The sequence below is a fragment of the Lithobates pipiens genome, unplaced genomic scaffold, assembly GCF_037356315.1.
Source record: "Lithobates pipiens isolate NorthernLeopardFrog02 unplaced genomic scaffold, aLitPip1_a1.2 Scaffold_8, whole genome shotgun sequence".
NCBI lineage: Eukaryota > Metazoa > Chordata > Amphibia > Anura > Ranidae > Lithobates > Lithobates pipiens.
Window position 1 is genome coordinate 465,181,869 of NW_027507903.1, and position 26,205 is coordinate 465,208,073.

The window sequence follows — 26,205 nt, forward strand, 5'->3', positions numbered from 1 at the left end:
TATAAAAGAGGAGAGAGGCGCCTCTAAGTGTAGCAATATGGTTACATTTAAAGGGGTTGTAAAGCTAAAAATGTTTTTGGCAATAGCTGATCTATATGCTATATAAATCATGAATCTAGCTGTTATTTCTGCCGAAATTTTTTTATTCACCTGTTAGATAAACAGGCTTTATCAGCCCTTCTCCTTTCCTCTCTGTATGTTCTCCTCAACTTCTGTGTTTTCGAGCGTGCTCCCTGAAGCAATGCCGCGGCTTCAAAGGAACTACAATTCCCTTGATGCTTAGCGGCATCGCTCATGCGCAGTGCCGCTTTTTTGCTGTGTGGCGACGAACCTGAGCCACACTTCCACAAAAGGGGGCGGAGTAAAGGCGGGGCTGTGCTGAGATGGTCATTCAGATTACAATAGCAAGGCATGTGAGGCGGAGCTACAGCGTCTTAGACACGCCCGGGGCTCCCCTGCCTCCCGTGCCTGTGAACACACACAGCGTCTCCCCGCAGGGATGTAGTCCCAAAGGAGAGGGCGAGCACACTGACTAACCCCCAGCCAGAACGGCTAGGATGATGGGGGCAAGCTTCTAGAAGAGGTACAGGAAGTTGAAAATTCACACACAGAAAAAAACCTTTACAAAGGAAAACAAAGAAAAAGGTAAGTGAACCAACACTACACTACCTTAAAGGAACATATTTAGAAAATAAAAAACAAACCTTTAGTATCATGAAGGTACATTTAGCAACTCACATGGTTGATGATTAACCAGTTCCCGACCAGAGCACGAGCATGTACGTCGGCAGAATGGCACGGGCAGGCAAACTGGCGTACAGGTACGTCCGCTGGTCGGGACCCCCGTGAGTCCGGGTCACGGGTTGCGCGGACTTGATCGCCACGGGGATACCCGCAATCGTCTCACGGGGAGATGCCATTGTAAACAGCATCTCCCCGTTCTGCCTAGAAACAAGTGACACTGATCTCTGCTTCCTGTGATTGGAGCAGCGATCAGTGTTCACTAGCACACAGCCCAGCCCCCCACAGTTAGTAACACGCCCCTAGGACACACTTAACTCCTACACTGCCACCACCTGGTTAACCTCTTCACTGCCAGTGTCATTTACACAGGAATCAATGCATTTGTATAGCCAAAAATGTCCCAAAAATGTGTCAAAAATGTCCGATGTGTCTGCCATAATGCCGCAGTCACAATAAAAATCGCTGATCGCCGCCATTACTAGTAAAAAAAAATGTATTAAAATGGCATAAAACTATCCCCTAATCGCTTATTGTGATTTTTGTTACCAAAAATAAGTAGAAGAATACGTATCCGCCTAAATTGAGGAAAAAACATTTTTTATATATATTTTTGGGGTATATTTATTATAGCAAAAAGTAAAAAATAATGCGTTTTTTTCAAAATTGACACTCTTTTTTTGTTTATAGTGCAAAAAATAAAAACCGCAGGGGTTATCAAACACCACCAAAAGAAAGCTCTATTTGTGGGAAAAAAAGGACATCAATTTTGTTGAGGGAGCCATGACGCATGTCCGCGCAATTGTCAGTTAAATCACAAAAAGTGGTCTAGTCATTGGCCTGCAAAATGGTCAGGTCTGAAAATGGTATACAGGCATCGGGGGTAATGCTGTCCTCACACTGGTGAGAGCCGGTGATGCCAGGGATGGTCTATGTGGACAGTTTTCCCCCGGATGACTGCATACTTAGATGTGCCTCACTTAATCATCAACCATGTGAGTTTCTAAATGTTGTACCTTCATTAAATGTAATCATATTGCTACACTTAGAGGCGCCTCTCTTCTCTGTACTCTGTAGCTCCTGTTGAATTTTGCTTCTTATCCCCTTGTGGAGGCCGCCATTTTGTGGATGGACATTTTATGGTTACACAACCTATTACATTGCTATAATCTTTTTATATGGACTATAGTCTGAAAGACCTATGAATAAATGGTTGTGGAACGAATCATCTGAGTTTCCAATATTTCTTATGGGGAAATTTGCTTTGGACAAGTGCTTTGGATTACAAGCACGTTTACGGAAACAAATTATGCTCACCATTCAAGGTTTTACTATACACCGTGTTTGTACTTCTTTTCTATAATCTTTAATAAACATGTAATTATAAAAAAATAAAAAAAGTTAAAAATTTAAATTTTTGAAATTTTGAAAATATTAAATGACCCATCCTCCCAAAAGTGGCATATAAGTAATAGGAAGAGCTAGCAGTGCACAGGTCACTACTACTACTACTACTACTACTAATAATAATAATAATAATTATTATAATAATAATATTAAAATGTATTTATTTCCCTACCCTCACTAGAATTCTTTTTTAATTATTAACAGATATTTTTTAGGTAAGCATGCTCTTTACCCTGTAATGTAAAACATTTAGGAAAAAAAAGGTTAACATTTTAGGAAAAGGGTTGATAGCTGACGGACAAGGTTTATTACCCAAATTTGTCCAAATGTTTGAGCTTCTGCGGTGTAACGTCATGTAAACTTTCTCCATTCTGGGCTTTGCTTTCCGGAAATCCTTTCTTTCGCTCCCAGCTGGCTTTTAACTCTTCCTTCCCACCTCTCCCTTTCTCATCTTTAACCTAAAAAGGGGAAAGTAAACAAAAAAATTTGTACATTTGTTTTAGCTGCAGATCCCTTTAAAGGGTATATGTACTTTTCGCCCCAAATCCAAGGCTGGGCTAGTGAAAGGCGGACTGTGATCTTTTCGGCACAGAAGATATTCTGGTACATCTTAAGTGGGATTGTTTTGAATTTTTGGTGTCCATACTTTCAGCATAAGGTAAAAACAAAGATTCAGGACCCATCTATACTGTTGCGTTTTAACACATGTGTTGCATTGCGTTGCTAACACACGTATCCAAATAGTGTCTGTTCCCATCTCAGGGTTTCAAGGTTGGGTTAAGTTAAATTTATATGCAAAACATTTTTCATTGTTTTGTGTAAAATTGGGAAGGGTTAGAATCCTTGTCAGTTTTTTTTTTTTTTTTATTGCTGTCTGCAGATTTTCGTTTACTTCCTGTCCAGGGAGACAACGGTAAGGCAAGGGAAAGCTCTCCAGTTGTCACCTGATCCAGTGTCCCTATTTGAACATGTCTATTCTATTCCTGTTCTGGAGAAAACTGTTAACGTTTGGATTTCCCATCCGTTTGTCCCAGTGACAATGGCCACCAGGAATAATTGGAGGGGTACATGTTCCCAGTTGGTACACAGACAGCAATAAAAAAAACGTTACAAAAAAAATTATATAAAGTTATAATTATATAAAGTTATGAAAAAACTCCCACTCTATTCCATACTCCATATTCCATTCCGTCGGAATCTCCGATCCTGTGTACAAGGGCTAAATGTTATGAATAATTTAATAATGAAGTATCTTTTGCTGGATGGATGTAAGTGTTGGAAGTAAGTTAAAGTGGAGCTTCACCCAAAAATGGAACTTCCACTTTTTAGAAACCTCCCCTCCTCCGGTGTCACATTTCAGGGGGTAGGAGGGAGCAGATACCTGTCTATAATGGCATTCGCGGTGACCTACACCACTTCCGGCGCCTACTCTGTCCTCCCCCGCTGTCTTCTGGGAGACAGAAGACAGCAGGGATCAGTGAGGACGCGCATGCGCAGTAGGGAACCAGGAAGTGAAGCCGACGGACAGATCGGCTTCGGCTGCCGACATCGCGGGCTCCCTGGACAGGTAAGTGTCCATATATTTAAAGTCAGCAGCTGCAGTATTTGTAGCTGCTGACTTTTAATATTTTTCTTTTCAGCGGACCTTCGCTTTAAGGGCTTGTTTAATCTTTGATCCCGGTACTAGGAGTCCGGCTATTGTGGTTTTTGGCATTTTTGTGGTTTTTGGATTTACCTTCAACTATGTAGTGCAAGAGCCTGCCTGACTGCATACAAATTGAAAGTGTTTAACCACTTGGCGACCGCCCGCAGCAGAATGGCACTCCTATGCTGAAGCTGTACAGCAGGCACTTTAAGGAGTATAGTGCAGGTGGCGCACACGCGCGCCCGTGGAGTTGACATAGGAACTTGTGCGTGTGCCCGGAAGCCCCCGATGGCAGCCGGCTACGCGTGATTGCTCCGAAGAAGGAGAGAATGGAGATCTGTCAATGTAAACATACAGATCTCCATTCTGTAAAGGGTGAGGAGAGCGACCTATTGTTCCTAATGCTTAGGAACAACGATCGCTCTCCCCACCCAGGCAGTTCCACCCCCCCAAAGTTAGAATCACTCCCTAGGTAACACCATTAACCCCTTTATCGCCCCTGGTGTTAACCCCTTCCCTGCCAATGACATTTATACAGTAATCTGTGGCTATTTATAGCACTGATCGCTGTATGAATGTCAATGGTCCCAAAATAGTGTCAAAAGTGTCCGATCTGTCTTCTGTAATCTCGCAGTCCTGATAAAAATTGCAGATTGCCGCCATTACTAGTAAAATAAAAATGCCATAAATCTTTTCCCTATTTTGTAGACGCTATAACTTTTGTGCAAACCAATCAATATACGCTTATTGCATTTTTTTTTTTTATCCAAAAATAAGTAGAAGAATACATATCGGCCTAAACTGAGGAAAAAAATGTATTTGTTTGTTTTTTAAATTTGGGGATATTTATTATAGCAAAAAGTAAAAAATATTGCTTTTTTTCCAAAATAGTTCATCTTTTTTTGTTTAAAACAAAAAATGGTCTGGTCAGGAAGTGGGTAAATCCTTCCGGGGGCTGAAGTGATTACGTTTGGCTTCATTTTATATGGTTTTGAGTACATCTAAAGGAACATTGCATAATGTATGGTCAGCCTAAGTGCAAGTTTTCGATCCTGCCGACTGCCTCCTTGGTTGTATTATATTTTCTTAAATAAGAATTATGTAGTAATTTACATCTAACAATAAAGTTTTTTAGTTTTGAAAATCAAATCTCCCAGAAGAATTATTGTGTGTTTTTATTTAGTCTATTTTTTTGGTGATACTGACTTTTGGTTTAATACTTACTATTAATACATGTGCATCGTTTTCTGTGCTTCTAATAAAAATGTAATACGGTAGATTAGGTTGAAGGCCAGATTACAGAACCCACTACTAACTAGACCTAACCTACTAACCTAATGCATTAGAAGGATTCATTTGTTACTGTGTTACAGAAGTTAGAAAAAATCAAGCATAACTACTGCAAGTAAGTCAACATACAGTATAGTCACAGTACACTGTAGAACATAAGAGCTCTGAGGCTCAGTTCACACTTGTGCGATGCGGAGACCCTGTGAATCCGCTGCACACCCGACTCGCACGGCAGTTCACACTGCTATATGCAAATTGCCGGGAGTGTCAATACATTGTTAATGACACCCCCATTTCAACTTGCATATCGCACTACGAACTGTCAGTTTGGACATTAATCGGATCGCATTGGAACCCATGCGATCTGATTCTGGTGCGAATCAAAAAAGGGTCCTGTGTGAGTTTTGTCCAAATATGATATCAGCCATACTATCTGTATGGCTGAATTTGCATCGCATGGACATCGCATGTGATTTGCACTGCAGTGCAGTGCAAATCACATGTAATCTCGCAAGGGGGCAGTCGCGTAAACCAACACTTAGTAAGGAGAATGGAAAGCATAACGCCAACATTTGTTTTGTATTTGGATAAAGTGAGGAAGATTTAGAGCCCATTCACACTAAAGTCATCCATTCTGGTATGTTAAAGTACATTATGGTATGCATTAACATGCGCTGTGTTAAGGCAGCTTATTAATTATAAATGGGCTGCCAACGTACTGCAATGGATTAAATAAAATGCACATGGCACACGTCGTTTAGCAATGCAGTGCACCGCTAAGCACAGTACGTAGTTCACTGATCTACATTGCACTCTACTACTGTTGTACATACGTTGCCATATGTTGTGGCAGCATGCGCAATGTGTGAATGGGCCCTTAAAGTGGTTGTAAACCCTTACAACCAACTTTGACCTACAGGTAAGTCTAGATTAAGGCTTACCTGTAGGTCCAAGAAATATATCCTAAACCTACACGGTTTAGGAGATATTTGCGGAAAGACAGGCACCGCTGTGAGCGCGGCGTGGTCAACGGTGATATGCTGTGAGTGGCGGCTCCCGTGCGCATGCGCGGGAGTGACGTCATCGCGGCTTCGCCGAATTACAGCGGCGGAGCAGCGAGACCCACCGAGAAGATGGATGCTCCGGACTACAGGGGACAGCGGTGACTTCGCTGGCTCCTGTGTCAGGTAAGTGACACATAATGGACTACTATGCGATGCATAGTAGTCCATTATGCTTTACCTTTGCAGGGAATCAAAGAGGAAGTAAACCCTGATGGGTTTACTTCCTCTTTAAAAAAAATGTTTTATTGTTTTCTGTGACTCTGTTAGGAAGATTTTCCTTCAGTTCCTGAGACCCAGTATAGGAATTGGGGAGTTTGGTTATCAGTGGGACTGGAAGGCACAAACACATATTAAAAGTACTGTTAAAACTTCTTATAATTTTCACCCTACCAAAATGGGTCTCTGCTTTTCTCTGGGTCCTTGTTGGACAGATTTCTCATCACTTCATGTCCTGACAGAGGATTTAATCCTTCTCCACACATCCAAAACAGGATAAAATGGTTTTGGTTGCAGCTGGGCTTTTTTTTTTTAGGCTAAAATAAACAATCATTTCATGGTCATGGTAATGGCTTGCATTTTCTTTATTGTAATGGCTTGCATCCCTGAAGTTTTCCATCAAAAAAAATGTTCGCCTATAACTGACTATCTTGTGAGGAGTGAAGCATTGCTTAACACTTTTCCCTAGTCTTATCTGCTCTGTGAGACTCCTATGGAAACATATATTCCTACAATATAGCATGTCTTCTTTCCTGTAACCAATGGCTTTCCATTAGTTCACTCAGGAGTTGACAAGCAGCAAGTGGAGCAATGAGTTCTGCAAAGAGGTTTAAAGTGCATCTATAGGTAAAGCCTTTTTTATTTTTGGATATATTTTTTATGTGCCTGGTCTGGTTCCAAACTTCTTTACTCTTTTTTAAAACTAAAAATGTTTTGGCTATAGATACATTTTAATAGTCTAGAACAGGGCTTTTTTTTCTCAGAGAATAGTTGCAGGAACCCACCCTCCCCAGTCAACTCCCCGCCCAACCGCACCCCCAACTCTGCCCACAACCCCACCCCTATTCACACCATTCCTTGGAAAAGAGAAGTTAAGTGATGCCAAATATTGAGTGTAGTCAAGGCTCACCTTCTCTTCCCTGTCCACAGCTCACCCCCCACCCCCCTGTCCATAGCCCACCTTCTCGCCCCATCTACTGCTCATCCCCCATCCACAGGTCATGTTTCCCCGTTTGTCCATAGTTCACCCTTTCCCTCGTGTCCACAACTCATCCTCTCCTCCCCTGTCCACAGCTCACCTCCCCCCTCTTCCATAGCCCACCTTCTCGTCCCATCTACAGCTCACCCCCCATCCACAGGTCACGTCTCTCGTCTTGTCCATAGTTCACCCTCTCCCTCGTGTCCACAGCTCATCCTCTCCCCTGTCCATAGCCCACCTTCTCGCCCCATCTACAGCTCATCCCCGATCCACAGGTCATGTCTCTCCTCTCATCCATAGTTCACCCTCTCCCTCGTGTCCACAGCTCACCCCCCCCCCCATCCACAGGTCAACTTCTCTCCTCTCCTTCACAGTTCACCCTCTCCCCAGGTCACCTTCTCCCCCCCACATTCCACAATTCACCATAGCATGTGCCTCCCCATCCACAACTCCCCTTTTTAGCCTCTGTCAACATGTCACCTCTGCGCCCCCAACCACAGCTTATACCCCCAGTCCACAATTACCCCTGCACCCCCATCCACAGCTTATCTCTCCCCGCTCCTTAGTTCACTTGTGCACCTTCATATCTCTCCCCGTTCCTTAGTTCACTTGTGCACCTTGTGCACCTTCATGTCTCCCTCGTGTCCACAGCTCATCCTCTCCCCTGTCCATAGCCCACCTTCTCGCCCCATCTACAGCTCATCCCCGATCCACAGGTCATGTCTCTCCTCTCATCCATAGTTCACCCTCTCCCTCGTGTCCACAGCTCACCCCCCCCCCCTCCATCCACAGGTCAACTTCTCTCCTCTCCTTCACAGTTCACCCTCTCCCCAGGTCACCTTCTCCCCCCACATTCCACAATTCACCATAGCATGTGCCTCCCCATCCACAACTCCCCTTTTTAGCATCTGTCAACATGTCACCTCTGCGCCCCCAACCACAGCTTATACCCCCAGTCCACAATTACCCCTGCACCCCCATCCACAGCTTATCTCTCCCCACTCCTTAGTTCACTTGTGCACCTTCATGTACAGCTATACCCCAATCAACAGCTCTCAACGTCTGCACCCCCCCCATCTTTCACCTCTACACCTCCAGCTCCCCCCCCCCCCACAGCTCCTGTTAACTTTGTGCAAATCCCCCTGCCCACAGCTCTCACATTGCACAATCTATAACCCCCCCCCCCCCCCCAGATCTGACCTCTGCAGAATATCCTCAATGTTTTCAGTTTTCCCAGCCCCCACCCCCTTCTCCCCCCTTGCCTCCACAGCTCTCTCACCTGCAGTTGCATTAGCGTAGTGCAGCCAACTCTGTTCTATTAGGTGAGCAGGCTTTCTTTTTTACCTGAGCCTATTGCAGTCCAATCCATGCAGCTCCGCCTGTCACATCTTTGTAGCACAGAGCCGAGGAAGAGTATCAGAGCACTTTACTTGGCTCCATGCTCCATGCCTCTGGAATCCCTCATTTAATGGCAACAGTTGCAGCATCTGAACCTGATCCCCAGGGCACCCATCAAACAGATGTGGGGTATTTGTTCCGGCGCTGTTCCAGCTACCATTCCGGCGCTACCATACAGTGGAGGAATTGAGTGGTATAGAAAACTTCCTCCACCAACTATTATGTTATGTGACAGGCTAAAGAGGAGAGGGTTGCCGGAGGTGGCAGAATGGCATCACGCCACTTCCTGGCAGAAAAAAAACCCTGGTTCATATTTACTCCTTGGACACCTGTCTGAAATGTTAGATAGAATATTATTTTTTTAACAATGTGTTCTCTCTACAACAGCAAAGGAAGAAAAATCCTACCTCTTCTTTTTTGAAGCCTGCTCGAACTTTCTCGTCCCTTTTAGCTTCAAACTTATTTTCTTTGTCTTCTCCCTTTCCATATTTAAAGTTGAAATGTAACTCCTGAAAACAGTCCACCAGTATACGTGCAGTGGCTATCACACCGTGCAAGATTGTCTGTGCAGGCAACATAGTGCTTGGCAAAATACAAGATAGTGCCCTGCTCCACCTGGCAGGTAAGTGAGTGCGCACAAACTTAGCATCTTTAACTACCTTTTCATATAGTATCCTATTACTAGTATAGCTGGTAAAATCTAACAGTCTAAGGGTTTAACCACCCCTGTACAACCATATTGCTATGAGTTGGATATGTATTTCTGGAGTGCCATTTATAAATGGTGCTTTAGAAAACACACTCGGGTAGCCTGTGAGACTGTGAACAACTGTGATTTGGGCTATCATTGGACAGCTCAGATCGCAGCCAAGATGCACAGAGCCATTCAAAGTGGTTCTGTTCCTTTTGATCCCTGTAAACCAATCACAGCAGGCACCAGTGTAAATCCTAGAATTGTTTACAAACATCCAGTCCATTCACAACAACGAAAGCTCCCCTTCTTCCACTGAAAATAAGGTAAATGTTTGTAAACTCAGCAGGATGCAGGATCAGCAAATAAAGTTGGGATTGCTTTTTTTTAAAGATTGGGAGGGGGGTTAAATTGCCACTGAACATCAATGACTGTGGGACTTTTTAAATGGTAGGGGTCCTAAATTGCCACTGACCACCAATGATTGTGGGATAATTTTTAAAGAGAAAGAAATTAAAGGTAAGTGTAAGCAAACCCAACTTTTTTTTTGTTTTTTTCTTTATATAGAAAAATGTATCAGTCTCAAGAAATTCATATAAAATGAATTTGGGTACAGAGTTAAATGGCTGAGGTTACAGCATTTAGGGATAATTTGCTTTTGATTTTCAAATTTTTTAGTCCTGACTTTTTTTTTTGGATTATTGTTAACCCATGTAGGTGAGTTGGCACCTATAATGAAACATCATATGGATATTTAATACTTTAGATTGTCTTACTCTATCCTGAAAGAAAACCTACAAAGACAAAAATGAAACATGAATAATACATTCTTCTACTTTATGAAAATATTTTCATGTGTTTAAGTCTGTTTAGGGACATTCATTGAATTTGTTTTTTATTTTATTTTTGTTTCCTGTGACATTTTAAGTGGCTTTAACAACGTTTTCCACCTATAGATATTTCAATATGCTCTTTGAAAGCAAATTTGTTGATTGCCGCTCAGCAAAGGTTTGTGGGGTGGAAGCTTGTGAAACACACAAATGCTGATTGCAAACGTAGTGCCACACGTGACACTCAAAATCGTGACTCAAAAGGCCAATCTATTATCTCTAGGGCATGCTAATTTAATCCTCCAACAAAGAAAAGCTTGAAGAATGATCATGCATTCAAAAAGTGAAAGCAATAAGCAATGTGTTAAGGAAAATCCCAAGCAAATAAAATTCCCATGGAGGTGATGGTACATTTTATAGGCTCGCAAATTGTGTGCAAGCAAGGCACAAAACTCTGGCCAGCATTCCATTCTCCAAAAAACAGGTGCAAAAAGTGCTATAGGGAATAAAGGTACCTGCTTCTTTAGGAATGCCGGCTGAATCTTTTCCTCCACCTTCTTGTCTTTTACCTGTTTGCTGTCTGGTTTCTTCTCTTTTTTCTCATCTTCCTTCTTTTTGGCCTCTAACCTAGCTTTCTCCTCGGCTGCTTTTTTCTCTTCTGCTTTTTTCTTTTCCTCTGCTGCCTTTTTCTCTTCTGCTTTTCTCTTTTCCTCTGCCTCTTTTCTTTTCCTTTCCTCCTCAGCCTTTTTTTGCTCTGCTTTTATCCTCTCTTCCTCCACCCTCCTCTCTTCTTCCATCCTCTTCTGACGCTCCCTCTCTTCTGCCTCGGCTCTCTCTTTTTCCCTTCGTTCTGCCTCTATCCTTTCCTGTTCTTCAACTGCCTTCCTCTCAGCCTCAAGTCTTGCCTCTTGCTCAATCCTTTCCCTCTCCTCAGCAGCCTTTCTTTCTGCCACGGCTCTTTCTCTTTCTTCTGCCTCCCGTTTAGCCTCTTCTATCCTTTCCCTTTCCTCAGCAGCCTCCTTCTCTGACTCAATCTGCTCAGTTTCCTTAGCTTTACTATGTTCTGCCTCTCTCTTCTCCTGCTCGCTATCTTCTGTAGATACTACTGCCTCTATTGTCACTTCCCCATATGTTTTACCCTTCGATATGTCCACATTTTTAATTTGGAAAGTCACTTCTACCTGATTCTCCTCTACAAAAGGTTCCTCAGGTGTCTCCTCCTGAACTTCCTGCTTGACCTCAACTTGATCTGTTTCTACTTCTTCCTCTTGCACTTCTCTACTATCGTTCTTCTCAGTAAATTCCTCTACTGTTTCAGTCTCTTCCACTTTGTTTTTTTCTTGATGAAGGTCTGAGTCATTCACTTTTGGAGAAGTATCATTTTCCTCGACTTCATTCTCTCCATTCCTGGTGCTTCTAGAAATTGAGAAACTTTCATTGGTTGTTATAGATATGGTTGGATCATATTCCTTCTGACGTTCCATGGCCTCTTTTTGGCGTTTTTGGCGCCTCTCCTCTCGCTTGGCCAGCCTCTCCAACAATGAAGCCTCATCATCCACTGAAAGGTCTGAGCTTGTTATTGACTTGGTCCTGCTCTCTTCCACTGTAATGCTGTAATACATAATTTTTAATGTATATTTATTATGAAAACTCTGTAAAATATAAAAAATTGCTTCAACACCAAGGGCTCTGGAAAAAAGTTATTTAACACAAGAGGATATTTTTGAGTGATACAATGTATTCATGCAAAGAGCAAAAATAGACACACTTAAAGACAACTTACTATTTTCCCTAGATTTCAGCACAGGCCATGGCCTAGAGCAGAGGAAGAATGAGGGTGCCAAACCATCCACATATCGTCATCCCAAATGATAAACTCATGCTTGACCGATGCCTGCCTTGTCAGTGAACCCAAAATCTATAATTTTCCACTGCTCCTTTGGTGTGCCCATGGCCTTACCACTCAATCAACACCAAGTCTGACATCCAGAGCTTTCCAGATTTGCCACTGGGTGTGGTGCAGTTCAGACCCCACTATTAATTACAAGCTGTCACTTTGGTAAGGAAATGTTCATAAATTGAGTAGAGGTGGAGAAGGCTGAAGGCAGGAAGTTAAATTTTAGATCAGTCATTGGGACTGATTAGGAACAAACTTTGCCCACCTTTTCCAACAACTGTCAAAGCTTTACTGTCTCACTTTAAGCATTACTTTGAGGAGATATCTTCTTACATTCTGGTTATGTCTACAGGACAGGAAGTTAGGTTAATCACCCCAATGGGAAGACAGATTGATATGCTGGAGTTTCACTTTAAATCTTGTGCAACAGACCAAAAAATGTAATGCCATGTTATGCTTTTAATTTTATTTTCCCTGAGAAGGGATAGAACACAACAGGAAGTGAGAGGAAATCTAATTAAAGTGTGAGAAAATGACCTCTTAGACAAATGGTCAACAGAAAAGGTGTCCCCATTATTAGATTTCCCTCATCTCTTGTTCTGGTAACAGCTGTAAGATGTTGGATTTCCCATTATGTTCTATCCTGGTGACAATAGTCACTAAGAAAATAAAGAGTGGGAATCTACTCAGCAGGCCCATATTTCTAAAAAATCCAGTGTACTCCTTACAGCCATATACCTAAACAATCATGGGTGCTAAGGTGAAATGGTGGATGTCATTAAACAGTCCAAAATGCAAGGTTTTACCAACACACAAATATAGGAATACAAACACCAAACAACATGATGTTTCAGGGCCAGGGTTTAAATAGCCCAGACCCAACAATCAAAACACCATTGCTACAAGAACACCCCAATGCCCCGAATGTAATAAATAAATACAAAACAGCAATCAGTCACAAAATAAATAGCCCAAAGTACATAGTGACAGATTTATAAGTTGATTGCCTTGAGTCAAACAAGATCACAAAAAACATTATAAAACAGGTACTATCTCAAAGAGGCAACCCATCCACAATGCCCATGATCAGAAGTAAGAAGCTGATACAAGCAGAAGTGCATTACAAATACCAGGGCGCATGCCCACACAAAATGTCTCATAATCAAAGACAGCAATAAAGACCTGGCTTAGGGTCTAACCCCTCCCCATGCTACCAAAAACATACAACGTTTTGTTTATAAATACTGTATACATTAACAGCCAAAAACTATATACCATTTATATTTAGTTTACTTACAGTTTAACATTGTACCGCCATAGTGTTATTAGGTCCTTGAACACACCAAATAAGCAAGAATAATTGATGAAATGCATTCTCATATAATCATTTAATGTAAGTGGTGTCTAACATACAAGCTGACAATTACTTCCAACCTCCCTTTTAACTCTCTGCCATATTTACATTCTTAAAGGCGACTTGAGATACTCTGGCTTTTCAGTCCTCTGCAGACAGTTTAGGCATTCCATAGACAGTTCACTATTTGTGTTATCATTTTCCCATGAGTTTTCCTTTCCTTAAAACAAATTGGACTTGTAGAATTTGAGAGTCAAAACATTCACTGTAGGGCTGCATTCTTCTAATGTAAGTTTTCCTAAGAGAAACAAAGAGGCTGCCCTTGCTATTTTTTATTCTGCAAATGCTTGTTGCTTGATGCTCATTCTGACCCACTGCATTCAAAACTTTGTGTCAGTGACCTAGAATATATATGGACAGAAAGTGTATGTCCAGCCGAAAAAATTTTTTTTAAAGATTTTGATAGAGTGGGGAAGGATCAGATCCCCTGTTTAAACTGTACTACTATTTCGAGGATCCGACATAGAGATTTGTATTTCTGTAGTGCTTTTATCTCTGGGGACTAAGAGCACTTAGGAGGTGAGGCAGTCATCTTGGCTCGCTCAGTTGGGCTAATTTAACCTACCAGCATGTCTTTGAGTTGTGGGAGGAAACCAAAGTATCTGGAAGAAACCAATGGAAGCACAGGGTATATGATTGGATATATCTGCCCCCAAGGTTATAGTGGTTTGTTTGAGAATATATGTTCCAGGGAAAGTGAGTTTGGTTATCAGGATCCTGAACATTTTGGACATTTGGATGGGAAATTGGAGGTGGGCTTCCTGGCCATTTCTTCAAGTTGGTGAAACGGGTGCATTAAAGTGCCACTGTCCAAAAAAAATAATATAAAGAATAGAACCTTCACAGAAGACTATGAATGCTCCCCTCCCCTCTCTGAAATTAGCTGGGCTCATGTGATACAGCTTTCAGCAATGTTTTAACACAGTTTGGGATGCCTGTGCCTTCTGTGAGCTTTGTTTCCTCCTTCCAATCAAATTAAGGTTGTAGGGTGGCAGTGGGGGACCATGCATTTTATACACTCAGAAGGGTTGCAGATGTGAAGAATGTGCTGAAGGCTGTATCGGCTAAACACAGCAGGCTTTGGACTTGTGTTTGGATAGCTACAGTAAATATTCCCAGGCTTTCACTGCATGGGCCATTCTTTGGATTTCCTTTGTGAAGCGAACAGGAATCAGGTGGAATAGACAAAGTGAGAAAAACTAGTCAGGTAGCTAAAAATCATGTTTGTTTCCTATTTGGCCATTCCGTGTACTTAGAAATGCGCTAGTAGCCCTCTACCCTCCCTTCCAGATGACGTGCTGCCTGGCCCTCCTTCAGGGCTGGACTGGGACAAAAATTTGGCCCTGGACTTCATCCAGACCAGCCCACTTACATTTTGTAAACAAGCACAAAAACAGTATATAAAACTATATGTAATTGTGGAAAAAAACATAAGTAGCATAACATAAGGAGTCCTCACTAACCTCTTTTATTATTTCACTTATTCTCCTCTGTATTTTTCTCATCTTTCTCACATCACTGCGTAAAGTTGAGGGCAAGCCTCGCAGCCATTACTTTGTCACTGAAACCGGTCTACTGAGCCATCGGCCCACCGGGAAACTCCCTGTAGTCCCAATGGCCAGTACATGCCTGCCCTCCTTCCTCCAGCACTGTGTGGACACCGATGCCTTATGGGATTTGTGATGTGGATATAAGAAAAAAAATATTTCTCCTGCGCTCTGGTGCCAAGTTCCTCAATATGTGGTGTAACCAGCTTCACATAGTAATGTTTAGCGTCTTGTAGCCCTCCTCAGAATAATGGGTATTCGTACACTAAAGGAAACAAAAAAAGAAAAGGAGGGCGCACCAACCTAGTGCATTACCACTAGTAGAGCTTTATTCAATAAAACACAGCAAAGTATATACTCACAAACGAGTATTGATAGAAGGCATAATCAATAAGGCAAAATCAACTATTCTGAACATCGACAAGCCAGGACCTGACGTTGAGTGGATCAAAGGATACCTCAAAATGGCTATTTGAAGTATCGTTTGAGGTATCATTTGATCCACTCGATGTCAGGTCCTGGCTTGTCGATGTTCAGAATAGTGGATTTCGCCTTATTGATGATGCCTTCTATCAATACTCGTTTGTGAGTATATACTTTGCTCTGTTTTATTGAATAAAGCTCTACTAGTGGTAATGCACTAGGTTGGTGCGCCCTCCTTTTCTTTTTTTGTTTCCTTTTTTTGTCTCCTTATGTGGATATAAGAGGCATCAAGAGCAAGGTTCAGGGAAAAATAATGTAGTAAAAACAGAAAAATAGAATAGGCTTCTTTTACGAGCAGAGCAGAGCAGAGAGCAGAGGAATACAAGGGAGAAAAGTGCGAAGGCTAGCTGTAAGCTAGCATTATTATCATATACTTGATGGTAATTGGCTTAAGGGGTGTTTCTTTGTATTACCCTGGCTTTTCAATTTAAAGGTTGTGACCAATGAACAGGCACAAAACTACTAAGCCCCCCTGCCCCCCCCCCCCCACACACACACACACGCACAGGCACACACACAAAAACCCAACACCAGTGAACTGTATTTACCTGTTCTGAGAGTTCACTTCATTCCCATCTCCATCATCTCTGTGCAGCCGTTGCCGTTCTTGGCGAGCTCGCCGGCGTCTCTCTCTGGCAGCTTCCTCCTCATCATCATCAACTCTCTCATAGGTAACTCTGCAGTGGGAAAGGTACAGATATTTTACATTGTGATGATGTTCGCATGAAAATTTTCAATTTGCATACAAAAACAGATATCAGAGGGATGTGAAATTGCCATTTGTTAGTAAAAAAATTGAAATTTAAAACCCAACATTTTCATTTGCTTGGGTTGGGAAAGGTTAGCATCTCTGTCAGGTTTTTATTGCCAATTGTGTCTTTGTCAGGGGAGATTTCACCTTGCCTACTCTAGTGACCACACAGGAAGTGATATTCCAAACAAGTACTAAAAAAATAAGTTTTGGTTACAGCTGTGCTTTAGCGCAGACTTGATAACTTGATTTTTTAATTAAAAATCTGAGTTTGCATCTCATAAATTGCATATAATTTCCGCTGGCTGTGTCTGTGCATTTACTGGTCATAATTTGCTCAGTTTGATATGTCTTTCTGACCTGGTGACATTGTCACGGAGACAGAAAGTGAAATTCAAATTCTTGACCTATCACCAGAGTAATAAATGATGAAAAATCCTTTGGTGAAGATACCTGTTCTTGTAAAATTTCTCTAAGATGGGAATTCCGTTTACTTTGGAGAGATTTTCTGTTGTGCCTTCAGGACAGGAAGTGAAGAGAAATTTCCCCTGTGGGACACAGACTCCAAATAATAACTCGATAGGGGTTTTTAATTTTTCCATACTTTAACAAAAACAAAAAGGTATTTTGTCTTTGCATATACTTCAAAACTCACCATTTAGACTGGCAAAGACACACATTCAAAAAACATAATATCCACATTCAAATTATAGCAAACAAAGACAAGATCATTTTTGAAAATGTTTGAGTCATTACACTGAAATGCATACTTAACAAGAGTTAACAACTGCGAATTAGAGTCGTACATACCAATTATCGTTAAGCACACTTTCCTTGTAAGCAATTCTACAAAAAATTGTGAAAATTCAATTGTGGTTTTATATACTGTATAATCTACAGACTCTATAAAACCAACCTGTAATCCATCTCTCCCGTTTCTCATGTCGGCTGCCCTTCACAAAAAAGGATAGAGTTCCTTGGTGGAAGGAATTTTTACACACCAAAGATACTTAATCTGCTCTATTAAATATGTATGTAAAGGTAGGTAATCTGTAAAAATATTCTCAAGTGTCTTTGCAGCATTAAAGCACTTGGATATAAACAGTATCTTGAGAAGATAAATCCTTTTTTGTCCCACCATACTGTACATATCGAAAAGATTTTAACAAACTGATGCAAGGAGTACCTGCTTCTGTTCTGTAAATTAGGGGAACCTCTTTACCTGAACAAATCATCTCCAGAATAGCTTCCATGTATTTCTGTTTTGGAAACAAAGCCCTCTGTCACTCTTTTTTTTTATCAGTTGCCCCTCTTTCGTATGATGTATAGGCTGACCCCTGCTCTGGCTTGTGGTTGGGTCCTCATCCTCCTTGCCTTGCAGTGGACTTAATGGTGTCATTGTGCAACCTTGACCTGGAGTGCCTTATAGAAAAGGCTTTGAGGGACCGGATGCACAGATGGAGGTAGCCTGCCAGAGTGAGGTAAGTATTACATATTATTCCTCATCCCCTAGAATTAACAAGCATTTAACCCCTGCAGTGTGTGTATGTGGGGGGGCTACAAGGGTTGTTTCTTTGTAATTCCAAAAGTTTTGAGCTAAAGTGTATCTACAATGTATTATTTTTTCTATTTCTGTAGGACACCCAACGTTAGAGGTGATTTATTCCTTCAAATCCAATACACTTTTGCACACTGGTACTGACTAATAATCTAGTGTTTCTCTTCTCCCTCAGTTTTTCTTCATTACTCAGCTAAAGTAACCCCAAGGCTAACAGAGAGGGACAGGAAAGGACCATTGGTTGTTAGGATGCCAACAGCTAGAAGGTCGTAATGGTGAACAATGAAAATCTGTGGCTTTGTGTAACTAAAAGGTAGGCTTCATCCATCTGCTGGCTTGTATACAAATTTGGGGCATTTTTTAAGCATTTTTCCAAGGTATGCCTGAAGAAACGTTAAGGCACCCCAGGTTGCCTGGGCACCCTGGTTGAAAAAGGCTGCACTACTCCATTTGTCCTAGTGCCCAGTGTCACCAGAAATGAAAATGATGGTAAAATCCAAATTTGTAAGTTGTTACAAGAAGAGGAAATCTTCTAATGATGGCACTAGTTCCTGTGGCAGGTTAAAGGTGGCCATAGATGGATCAAAATTCAGCAGGGGCAAGAGAAATTCGAAATGTATGACCACTGCTGCTCAACAGAAGTCGATCTATCAAATGACTTCTGTTGAATGGAGCTGTTGAGAAATTGAGAGATTACCCCTCACATCCTGTTGTAAGTGAACAGGATAGGAAGTAAAGGGGAATCTATTCAGTGGGACACAGATAGTAAACAATCCCCCGCTCTAGTAGTTAGAGTATCATTTTTTAATGCTTTAACCACTAAATCAGTCTTTCTCAACCAGGGTTCACTAGAACCCTATGATTCCTCTAGAGATTGCTAATGGGTTCCTTGAGCACTGAACAGTGACAAATTGATCTCCCACCTACAATGACTACCAATATAAGGGGGCAGATTTCCATTTATTGCAGAGTTTCTCTTTTATATTGCTCACCAGAGCAAGGTGGCTTTTTTTCACCAAAGTGTAAGGACATTTCTCCACCAACCACCCATGTAAGGAGGCATTACCCCACTGGCAAACAATGTAAAAAGATATTTCTCCACTGACCACTAAGTAAGGTGCACTTTTCCACTTACAGATAAGTTAAGTTAACAAATTTACCAGTCTGTGTTTTTTTTATCCATTTTTATTTATTTTCATGATTATTATATGTGTATAGAGCAAGGGGTTGTTGTAAAATAATCAGCTCTGGGTGCCATATATTCTATGTAATCCGAATGCTGTATTCTTTTATGTAAAACGTTTAACAGTTTAAGGATTATGCTGGTTTACCGGGAAATGTAGGTAGAATAATTTTTAGCAGGGTCTACCTGTGATCTGAAAATTATTTCAGAGGTTTATCCAAGTTACAAAGGTTGGGAAAGGCTGCTCTAAATGACTGAAATTGTTATTTTTCTAAGGTCAGTATTTAGAAAAGTACTGGTGAAAAGAAAACACTCCTGGGTTAACACAATTTATTTTTTTTTGCAAATTAATGTTTACGTAAAGGCAACATTTTTTATTTTCGTTTTCAATAGAGTAAGGAAAGGTTAGACCCTGTGTCTAGTTCTTGTGCCATCTTTGTTCCCTTTACCCCAAGGGTTGTCAACACGGCGATCACGATCTACCATTTAACTAAGGCAAGTCATGGGTAGACCTCAAGCTTTCCTTGCCAACCCCAGAAACCTGGACGGGGGGTTGGCAGGAGCGACATTTACTGGAACTGATCCCCTCAATTTTCCTCCTGCAACCTTTGAAAGTTGTCTTCCCCTTCTCTCCCTCCTGCCAGCATTCAGTGGGTGCAGAAGGAAAAAACAAGCAATCGGTTCCAGTAAATTCCACCCCTGCACCCCTCCTTCATTGTCCAGTGCAGCTGAGGCTGCAGAGAGGAGACTGAGGAATCTCTGCCCTCAGTCACTTTCTTTGTCTCATCAGTGAGATATCAGGGGGTCTGTTTAAAATTGTAAAAAAATAATTAAAAAATAGAATAATAAAAATATAAAAAAACGACTGAATTTGTTGTCATCTGTTTTTGGAGCATTTAACCAGTTCATACCCTACCTGGTAAGAGAGAGCTGCAAGACCATAAAATCTCAACAGCTTGCAGCGGGGTCGCTGATATAAACAGAATCTAAAACTGATATTTCTGTAAACTGGCATCTGTTACCAACTAAGCCATCTGTTATCAGATTACTGATGTTTTCATTTTTTATTCCTGGATCAATAAAACTGTACTTTAAAGTTTATTTAAACTATATCACTAAACATTGTTTTATTTGCTTCCTTTTGGTCTGTTAAACATACAATTGAAATCATTTTGTTATAGCCATTAGATATAATTGCATAAAAAAGTAGATCTTTTAGAAACTTAGAGCTGTATTGTGCACACCTCACATGTAAGTAATTAGCCCTCCTGGTTCTTATCCCAGACATCAGAATGATTAGCCTTTCTGCTGTAGAAATCTGAGAGTGGGAGTTGCTGAGTAGTTTAGCAAAAAAGACACCTGGAAGGGCTGACACCACAAATAACTGTAAGTTGTCGGCCTACAACAGGACTTAAGATCTGACTGTATTTTTGGCAGGTTAATCAGTATTTTTTTGTATTTGCAGGGTCTTTAAAGTGATAAAAGTTAGGGAAATGTGCAGTACTGCAGAGACGTAGCACAAATTATTATTATTTTTTTTTTTGGCTTGACATACACTTTAAGATAACAATGCCCTTTAAAGTGCATCAAAACAGCGTTGTGTCTTATTTATCTAACACTCACTAAAATAGCTTTTTAGTATGTTGATATTGAAATTGATAAACAAGTCAAAAAAATAATTAGTTATTAAATGAGTCAGAATTCCACCAAAATCAAGGATGCAGTCCCAGCCTGGGCCAGGGGAAACATTTCATTTGAAAAGCTTGGGACAAGGTGACGCTTGTAAAATCATCTTTCTAAAAATGTCTTCTTTAAATGGCCCATAAACCCGTCAACATTGTTACAACAGCTAGCCAAACTGAGTGTGAACCTGGCAAGCCCCACTGCATCCTCTTCAATCAGCAAGAGCAAAGGAGACACAGCCTGTATTTTTTTTTTTTTTGTACATTCCGTCACCAAAACATCTAAAATTATTCCCTTATTAGGACAATGATTGTGCAATAAAAAAAATCCCTCCACAGGCCTTTACACTATGACAATAACCATATGTTGGAAGAAAAGGGGAGTAAGATTTTAAAAAAGAGAGCAAAAGGTCATGAACAAAATGTGACATGCAATAGTGGGCTCTGACTTTACACGATTTTGTTTTACAGCTTAAAGAGTTTATTTTGTTACATTTATATAGCGCAAAAAATATCTTACAGTCCCTTATATAGAGAACTATTCATATCAGACACTGCCCCAGAAGACCCCTGTTATAGTTGTATTATATAGTACATCCAATTACAGAAATATTGGCAAGTAGTAGTATTATTATTATTTTACAGGATTTACAATATAAAAGGGAAACAATACAATTATAATACAATAAAATACAAGAGGATTAAGAGGGCCCTACTCAGAAGAGCTTACAATCTAATAGGGTGGGGCAGGTGGTACAAAAGGTTTTAACTGGGGAATGAGCTGATGGAAGTGGTAAAAGATTAGTTGGAGACGTGATAGGCTTCCCTGAAGAGATGCGTTCTCAGGGATCGCCTGAATGTAGCAAGAGTAGATGATAGCTGGACAGGTTAAGGTAGCAAGTTCCAGAGGATGGGAGAGGCTCTGGAGAAATCCCGGAGACGAGCATGGGAGTAAGAGAAGAAAGCTCTTGAGAGTAGGAGTTCTTGGGAAGAGCAGAAAGGATGGTTTGGATGATATTTGGAGACAAGATTGGTAATCTAGCTCGGGGCAGAGTTGTGAATGGCTTTGTATGTCGTGGTTAGTATTTTGAATTTAATTCGCTGGGTGATTGGGAGCCAGTTTAGGGATTGGAGGAGAGGGTTGGCAGACACTGAGTGGTTGGTAAGGTGGAAAAGTCTGGCAGCAGCATTCATGATAGATTGAAGAGGGGATAGCCTATGGAGAGGCAGGTCAATAAGAAGGGAGTTGCAATAGTCAAGGCAAGAGATAACGAGGGAGTGAATGAAGAGCTATATATATATATATATATATATATATATATATATATATATATATATATATATATAGTATAATACAATATTGTAGTGATATCATGTAGTATATAGTAAATTTTGACATACAGTATATATATATATACATACATACAGTTGTGCTCAAACGTTTACATACCCTGGCAGAATTTATGATTTCTTGGCCATTTTTCAGAGAATATGAATGATAACACAAAAACTTTTCTTTCACTCATGGTTAGTGTTTGGCTGAAGCCATTTATTATCAATCAACTGTGTTTACCCTTTTTAAATCATAATGGCAACAGAAACCCAAATGACCCTGATCAAAAGTTTACATATTATGGTGATTTTGGCCTGATAACATGCGTACAAGTTGACACAAAGGGGTTTGAATGGCTATTAAAGGTAACCATCCTCACCTGTGATCTGTTTGCTTGTAATTAGTGTGTGTGTGTGTGTGTATAAAAGGTCAATGAGTTTCTGGACTTCTGACAGATCCTTGCATCTTTCATCCAGGGCTGCACTTACATTTCTGGATTCTGAGTCATGGGGGAAGCAAAAGAATTGTCAAAGGATCTGCGGGAATTGGTAGTTGAACTGTTTAAAACAGGAAAGGGATATAAAAAGATATCCAAGGAATTGAGAATGCCAATCAGCAGTGTTCAAACTCTAATCAAGAAGTGGAAAATGAGGGGTTCTTTTAAAACCAAACCACAGTCAGGTAGACCAACTAAAATTTCAGCCACAACTACCAGGAAAAATGTTTTGGGATGCAAACAAAAACCCTCACACAACTTCAGGTGAAATACAGGACTCTGAAAACATGTGGTGTGGCTGTTTCAAGATGCACAATAATGAGGCACTTGAAGAAAGATGGGCTGCATGGTCAAGTTGCCAGAAGAAAGCCATTACTACGCAAATGCCACAAAGTATTCCACTTACAATACGCCAAGCAGCATCCAAGATTCCGTACACACAGAGGAGGAGAAGACTGAATTTTTTACCGGGCAAATTACTGGAGGTCTAGCAGTCTAATGTAGGAAGCCAGGAAGTGCAAACCTGTTACTGGTGTCTGAGCCCTACACCATAGGGAGCAAAGACTGTGTAGAGACCCGAGGCCATAGTAGAGCGGTGTGGAAGTCCAAGTGAAAAGAACGCACTGCTTCGGGTGTAACTGATACACCCACTGGAACACACACCTAAGTGCTAGCCCTGGCTCCCCTCCATGGTAAATTGTCAAAACAAGAAATGACTACACCTCAAGTGTGCTCCAAGTAAAGTTTATTTGAATATCAAAATAGCCAAAATGACACCAGAGATCACCAGTAGTGGTCAAGGTAGATGTATTTCACATAACATAAATGTGCCTCATCATTACCATAGTGGTGTGGAAACAGAAAGTGTGGACCTGCCCACACAGGGCAGTTTGGGGACCAGAGCTGAGAGACAGAGCCTTCTGAGACAACTGACTGCCAAGTGTTCCAGACCTGACCCATTGGTGTATCAGGAGTGGTGAGCGGAACAACTGTGCTTAACCCCTTACTGCCCACAGTTAATGTCAATAGATACTGCCCCTTACAGCACATCAGCCATCTATAGTGAACAGACTTAAAGGAACAGTGTCATGTGCACCACCTTTCAGATGAGCCCCAAAGATAGCCAACTTAGTAATGCTAAACAAGTGCCAGGTATTTATAGCTATCTCCAGGGGTACGTATACACCCACCCGCTATTAGGGCTGTATGCTTAAAGGGCACTTGAGAACATTTTGTTGGGTTAATGAATGTTCTTATATTACCCACTATTTTTACTGGCTGAAATTCGGTTTAACTTTTTTGCAGTTAGCTGCCATAGAATAGGGCAGTGTTCACCTTAACCAGTATATATCCTCAAATGTTCTCAAATGCCTGTTATATAGTACTGCTACTGCAGGCTAAAAAGGCACCTAAAAGGTCACTAATAGTACTGGTATGCGCACTCAGGGATTGTGACACAGCATTAGCATTAAGGAATGCAGCTGACAGAGTATCAGCTGTCAGATTTTGTAGGTGCCTGTTAGCTAAAGTTTCTGCTCCAAATTCAGAAAACCTAATTATTTCAAAAGTAAGACAGAAAATAACTAAGTAAAAGCAAATGGTATACCTGACTGCAAACTTGAAATTATCTGTTATGTGTCCAGGGCTTTCTTCAGTGGGAATGCAGTTCTAAGCACTTCCTGCACTGACTGTAGGTAATGGCAAGGGGTGCTGGGGAGTGCTGCAGGGAATATTGATGCTGACTGCTGGAGGATGTATTCTAGCTGGAGGGGATCTATTTTTACAGGGAGGGGTCTGTTGTTGCTGGTGGGGGACCTATTGTTGCTGGGAATGGGTCTTATGTTGCTGGGGGGGGGGGCGTTCGCTGTGAGAGATCTACTGTTGAGGGAGGGTCTATTGTTGCTGGCTGCTGGAGGGTCTACTGATGCTGACTGTGGGGATATCTGTTGTTGCTGCTGGGGTTCTATTGTTGCTGGGGGATTTATTGTCGCTGGGGGGGGTCTATTGTTGCTAGAGGGGGCTCTATTATGACTGGCTGCAGGGGATCTATTTTACTGCTTTTCTTGCTATCATTAACATATTCCATGCAAATAACTTATCACCACAAAAAGGTACTTGCTTCTGTATTTTCTAAAAGAGCAGGTAGGGAATCTTTCTCCTCCACGTTCGTGATTGAACGAGCGCATCGTCTGGCGGCCCGTCCGCCTCCAGCCGGAGCACCCCCGCGGACTTTCATTGCCAAGCTACTTAACTACAGAGACCGGGATACGGTGCTTCGCCTCACCCGCGAACGTGGAAATATCCCGGTTGACAATGTTACGGTGGCAGTGTTCCCAGATTTCTCGGCGGAGGTCCAACGAAAACGAGCACAATTTACGGAGGTCAAGCGCCAGCTGCGAGTTCGCCATTTGCCATATGCAATGTTGTTTCCAGCTCGACTCCGGGTGACCCGCGAGGGCAAGACCTATTTCTTTGAAGATCCTGCTGCGGCCTCGTCATGGTTGGAACGGGATGCGGTGCAAGGCCCTGCTTGAAAGCTGACCACTACAGCCCCTGAGTAGTGCCTACCCATCCACCTTGGCTACCGTGAGTGATCCCTGCCCTCTCCTGTTCCCTCTGCCATACCCCCCCTCTTCTTTCTCCTTTGACCCTATGGACTGCCTCCATTTTTGCTGCTATCCCCCCCTGCATGGGAGAACGCTGTGCTGATTGCCCTCTGCGGTGACCGCCGCTGAACTCTCTCTGTGCCCTGGATTCACAGTTTCTGCCTCCCCTCCTTTGCCAGACTCCCGTGCACCCTTTATTGTTTTCTCTATGATGAACACCGGTGTGATGGCGCAGATCGTGAGGGGGGTCATGTTCTGGGACGTGCTACCCTTGCCCCTGTCTCGCTCCATTTTTTTCCACTCTCCCCTCTCTCCCTTCCCTCCTTATTTCTACTGATGCACACGGAGGTAACCATGTACTGCTTGAACTCCTTGTCTCCCCTATTTGGCCCATTTTTCCACATGCCTGGGTTCCCCCCCCCCCCCTTTTTTTTCATTTCCCCCCCCCCTTTTTTGCTTTTACTTGGTCTCTCAGACGACCTGCTGACTCTTGCTCTGGAAAGTACACCCACTGCAACCCGCTGCACTGTCTGCTCTGCAGTTCGTTATAATTGCGCCCATGTTTGTGTTGTTTCCCTGGCCAGCAGTCACTACCGCGGCTGCGGCGAGTGACAGTTTTTTTGTTTTGCCCCGCTGGTCCAGAGTAGGCATTGTTATGACTGTTTTACTGGTTTTATGTGTTTTATATTGTGTTATTTACAGCTGTAACTTTATTGCAAATGTGTTCTTGTATTTGTTGCTGCCAGCCAGGGAGGATCCAGAGGTTGCCCAGGCGCCCTGCATGCCCGAACTTTCTGGGCCGGGGGCCTACACTAGTCTAATCTGTGCCGACATGTTCCATGGCTGCGCTTAAATTTGTAACCTGGAATGTCAGGGGCCTTGGCGCTAAACCCAAGAGATTAGCCGTCCTTACTCACCTCAAACGCCTGAAAGTGGACATCTCGATCCTCGTCGAGACTCACCTTACAGGCCAGTCCCAAAGGGCGCTTAGAAA

The 26,205-nt window shown here is 41.9% G+C and overlaps 1 protein-coding gene across 5 annotated transcripts in view; it reads right to left on the reverse strand.

The window, feature by feature from the left end:
* Positions 1-26,205, reverse strand: part of CALD1 (caldesmon 1) — a 238,067-nt gene that overhangs the window by 43,731 nt on the left and 168,131 nt on the right. For 4 of the 5 annotated variants that reach the window (XM_077468528.1, XM_077468529.1, XM_077468530.1 and 1 more), the window contains 4 exons: positions 16,151-16,279; positions 10,777-11,872; positions 9,148-9,219; positions 2,461-2,606 (listed from right to left, as the gene is read on the reverse strand). In XM_077468528.1, coding sequence (XP_077324654.1) covers positions 2,461-2,606; positions 9,148-9,219; positions 10,777-11,872; positions 16,151-16,279 — 1,443 coding nt within the window. The remainder of the gene's footprint in view (positions 1-2,460; positions 2,607-9,147; positions 9,220-10,776; positions 11,873-16,150; positions 16,280-26,205) is intronic. The other variant, XM_077468532.1, reaches the window with a different exon arrangement.